Source organism: Nansenia antarctica (genome assembly GCF_963989245.1).
Source record: "Nansenia antarctica genome assembly, chromosome: 6".
In the NCBI taxonomy this organism is placed as follows: domain Eukaryota; kingdom Metazoa; phylum Chordata; class Actinopteri; order Argentiniformes; family Microstomatidae; genus Nansenia; species Nansenia antarctica.
In genome coordinates, this window is record NC_137676.1 from 72,632,750 (window position 1) to 72,637,749 (window position 5,000).

The following is a 5,000-nucleotide window of genomic DNA, read 5'->3' on the forward strand; positions in this document are numbered from 1 at the left end:
CTGGTCAGATTGGCCTGACCTCAATGACCTCTGTGCGAGGACTGGAGTTTCCCTGGACTGGGTGAGGTCTGACTCAGACACTGTAACAGTGTCCGAGAATGTTATAACTAACTGTTCAACCTCAGTAAGGGCTACTGTTATTGACACAGAACATCATTTGTCACCAGACCATGCACGGAGGTACCTTGTTAGATTACAGCACCAAAGACAGCAACAACACTGGACTGGTTTAAAGCTACAGGGAAAGCTAGCTTGCCTCCCTACTACTGATCATTCTGTTTCTCACTCAATATTTAAGAACCATGAAGTAGATGAGGATATAGTCACTTTTACAGTTAAAGCTAGATTACAGGTCCTCCCAACTAGACTCAATCTCTCTCTGTGGTACCCTAACACATTCTCTCCCCACTGTCTGCACCATGATCAGAATTCAATCACTGAATCTGCTTTGTATATAAAGGCATGTACATCGCTAGGCATGATAGAATTGTTGACTTGCTAGTTAAGGACATGCTCTCATATGTTACACCCTCTGTTAAAACCTATAAACACACATGTGTCTCAACTACCATGTTCAACCTGTGCAATAATGAATATGACTATTTTTCAAATGTTGCAGCCAATACACCAGATGTTGTTGTTGTCGATGAGGACAGTAGAGAGGTCATCATTTTGGAAGTGGGTTGCGCGTTTGACTACAGCCTAGAAGAGGCCTTTCTTACCAAAGTTGTGAAGTACCATCCACTCAAAGATGCCATTGTACAGCTTGGGTACAAATGTACATTATTAGTGTTTATATTTGGAAGCCTTGGTAATGTCCACAGACTAGTCGTCAGGGGGTTGCAGATGGCAGGAATTCCCAAGCCTAAAGCAAAGGCAGTGGCAAAATTCTGCTCAATATCTGCAATAATTGGCAGCCGGCACATATGGAGGAGACGCTGCTACCTGTACCCATAGACAGATTGTAAAGCTTGAATTATCGAGTGTCCTATGCTGGTGCAACTAATACTGTTTGTGTTCAAGAATTTTATTGTAAAATGTGAACGCAAATAAAGATATTAAATGTGTGTGTGTGTGTGTGTGTGTGCGTACCGTCAGCGTTGATGTCCAGAGCCTGTAGCGCGGTGGCGCTGAGGTCGGTCTTGAAGTCCTGCAGCTGACCAATCAGCTTCTCTATGGCCCGCAGACACACGCTGTCCTTCACCTCCTAGAGGGAGGGAGGGGGGGGAGGAAAGGGGGGAGAGGGAAAAAGAGAAAAGGGGAGGGAGAAATAGAAAGAAGAAGGGGTGAGAGTGGGGGGGGGGGTCATGATTAAATAAAAATAGATGAGAAAAATACAGCAGCAAATTGTGTTAGGAGTGTGTGTGTGTGTGTGTGTGTGTATGAGTGTGTGTGTGTGTGTGTGTGTGTGGTTCAAGTTTCACATTTCAAGTTTATTTGTTACGTCACATTACACAAGTGTAACAGAGTAAAAGTCTTAGGCTGGGGATCCTGATGTGTTGCATTGCAGCACAAGACACAGACAGGGCTTAATAACTAAAGACACAGGGCTTAATAACTAAAGACACAGGGCTTAATAACTAAAGACACAGGGCTTAATAACTAAAGACACAGGGCTTAATAACTAAAGACACAGGGCTTCATAACTAAAGACACAGGGCTTAATAACTAAAGACACAGGGCTTCATAACTAAAGACACAGGGCTTCACAGGGCTTTTACAATCTATATAAACAATATTTTAACTGCTCTGGACGACTCATGTAAGGCTCACCTTTACGCGGATGATACGATAATCTATTGTACTGCGGATTCTCTTGAGTCAGCTAATCTGAAATTGCAACAAGCTTTTGATCATCTTCAAAGGGCGTTTAAAGAACTTAAATTGGTTTTAAATGCTAGCAAAACAAAAGTCATGTTTTTTACTAAGTCTAGAAATATTGATGTTAATAGCTTCCAAATGTCCTTATCAAATGGCTCCATACTAGAGCGAGTCAAGGAGTATAAGTACCTTGGTTTATGGATTGATGAAAAATTAACTTTTAAACATCATGTTGATATTTTGTCCTCAAAACTACGTCAGAAGATTGGCTTTCTCTACAGAAATCGCAGTAACTTCCCGCCGAGCTGTAGAAAGAGAGTAATTGAATCTGTTTTTATGTCTGTACTGGACTATGGAGACGTGATCTATCGTCACGCGGCTGTCACTACCTTAAAGGCTCTGGATTCGGTATACCACTCTGCACTCAGATTCATCACTCAAGACAAATATAACACTCACCACTGTGTCTTATATGATAAGGTTGGCTGGACATCTCTCGCAGCCCGCCGAGATTATCACTGGTATCAATTTATATTTAAGGGGATTTCAGGCAAACTCCCCCCCTATATTACTTCCCTGTTGGACTGGAATGTTTCTTCCTATCAAACACGCTCCAGCGAGTGGTTGGTTTGTACGGTCCCTCAAATGTCTACTAAGCTGGGTAGGACAGCCTACGCTTATGATGCTGCTAACACTTGGAACTCTATTCAGAATTCTCTGAAACTGGTCACTCTCCCATCACTCAATGATTTTAAGAACTTGGTTTTTCCCCTCTGTGTCACTTCTTGTAACTGTTTTTAAATTATGTTGTACATTTCTTAGTAATGTTTTTTTGTTTGTTTTATATTTTGGTTTGATTTTTATTCTGTTTATGACTTGTATTGTTGGTTCTCTTTTGTTCACTCGTTGCTGCTGTAAATGAGGGCAACCTCAGTAACTTACGAGTATAAATAAAGGTTTGAATTGAATAACTAAAGACACAGGGCTTCATAACTAAAGACACAGGGCTTAATAACTAAAGACACAGGGCTTCATAACTAAAGACACAGGGCTTCATAACTAAAGACACAGACAGGGCTTAATAACTAAAGACACAGGGCTTCATAACTAAAGACACAGACAGGGCTTAATAACTAAAGACACAGGGCTTCATAACTAAAGCATATAGTTGTAGATAAACGTGTCAGTAGGACATAAGAGACAACAAAAGAAGAGTAGGAGACAAGGCATTAGTGCAGGTGAGACAACACAGGTTGCACTAGTGATAATGTGTGTGTGTGTGTGTGTGTGAGACCTGGTGCAGCAGTGTGAGGAGGTCAGTCCTGGTGGGCTGGTCTCTGCTGAGGGGGGTCTGTGTGTGTGTGTGTGTGTGTGTGTGTGTGTGTGTGTGTGTGTGTGTGTGTGTGTGTGTGTGTGTGTGTGTGTGACCTGGTGCAGCAGTGTGAGGAGGTCAGTCCTGGTGGGCTGGTCTCTGCTGAGGGGGGTCTGTGTGTGTGTGTGTGTGTGTGTGTGTGTGTGTGTGTGTGTGTACCTGTGTGACCTGGTGCAGCTGTGACAGCAGGTCCTCCCTGGTCCCCTGGTCTCTGCTGAGCTCCAGGCTGCTGAGGGTCTTGGCGTAGAGGCGGACCTCGGGGGCGGTGGGGTCGTTCAGCATCTCCCCACACACATGCACCGCCATGCAGTCATGAACACTCATCCCCTGCAGGGAGCACACACACACACACACACACACACACACACACACACACACACACACACACACACACACACACACACAGGGCTTAAAGTGGGGAAAAATCCTGTGCCTGAAACTTTTTCTTGGGGAGGGGGGTCACAGTTTGAGATATTGGGAGAGGGGGTACAGAAGACAGCTTCTTGTCTCAATGTTTAAATGCATTAATACTATTTTATACTCAATACAAAATATATGTCTCAATGTTAAAATGCATTAATACTGTTTTATACTCTATACAAAATAAAATAATATATCTAGATGTCTTTAAAAGAACAAACTGATTAAATCACTTATGGCCAAACTGATTGCATCACTTATTAAGCCACTATCACTATAACAATAGATCAATACATCTACCGTATTTTCCGGACTATAAGTCGCGGTTTTTTTCATACTTTGGCTGGTCCTGCGACTTATAGTCAGGTGCGACTTATATATCAATAATTCATAATCTCTGACTGACATGAACTGACATACGGTAATCTCTGACTGACATGAACCAAGGAGTAACTTCCGCTAGCGCCTCATACACGATAGAATAGCCATTATACTTGACAATGTGGACATTAAACACGACATGTGGACATTAAACATGATGTTATGGACCTTATACACAATGTTATGGACTTTATAAACGATATTAAAGTCATTTATTCCTTCCAGAGACTGTTCTATGTTGCTAAATTACCCCCGCGAGGCTATTTTGCTACTTCCGCTAGCGCCACATACGCGATAGAATAGCCATTATACTCGACAATGTGGACATTAAACACGACAATGTGGACATTAAACATGATATTATGGACCTTATACACGATATTATGAACGTTATACACGATATTAAAGTCATTTATTACCTTTCAGAGGCTGTTCAATGTTGCATTGTTTGTAGGCCGCCCTTCATCCTAACTACTTCCGTTTTTCACCAAGCTATCTTTGTCATGGCCTTATACACGATAAATAGTCGTTACACTCGACAATGTGGACATTAAGCACTATATTATGAACGTTATACACGCTATTATGAACGTTATACACGATATTAAAGTCATTTATTACCTTTCAGAGGCTGTTCCATCCTGTTTGCTTGCTCCCGCGACGCCATTTTGCTAACCTTCGTTAGCAACGCGCTAGCTAGCCCTGGCTTTACACTCGATAATTTAAGTATTTCTAACCTTTCAGAAGAAGTTTTAACGTGAATTATGTCCTTCCTGGGCTTACAAATCCTCTCATGTCTCTTCACAGTGCCAGACTAGAGTCAAGCTCAACAGGGTCTTTTTTCCCCGCTGATTCCGCCAAGCCCGTTCCCTTGAACCATGCGACTTATAGTCCAGTGCGACTTATATGTGGTTTTTCCCTCTTCATGACCCATTTTTGGCCTGCTGCGACTTATACTCGGGTGCGACTTATAGTCCGGAAAATACGGTACATCAAGTAGAATACT

General features: G+C 42.3%; 1 protein-coding gene across 1 annotated transcript in view; it reads right to left on the reverse strand.

Annotated features, from left to right (window-relative positions):
* The window catches only part of LOC308160937 (condensin complex subunit 3-like), a gene marked incomplete at both ends in the record, with an annotated part of 32,127 nt that overhangs the window by 7,612 nt on the left and 19,515 nt on the right, over nucleotides 1-5,000 (reverse strand). Inside the window, 2 exons of the mRNA XM_080534860.1 lie at nucleotides 1,093-1,207; nucleotides 3,353-3,520. Of these exons, the coding sequence (XP_080390986.1) occupies nucleotides 1,093-1,207; nucleotides 3,353-3,520 (283 nt within the window). The remainder of the gene's footprint in view (nucleotides 1-1,092; nucleotides 1,208-3,352; nucleotides 3,521-5,000) is intronic.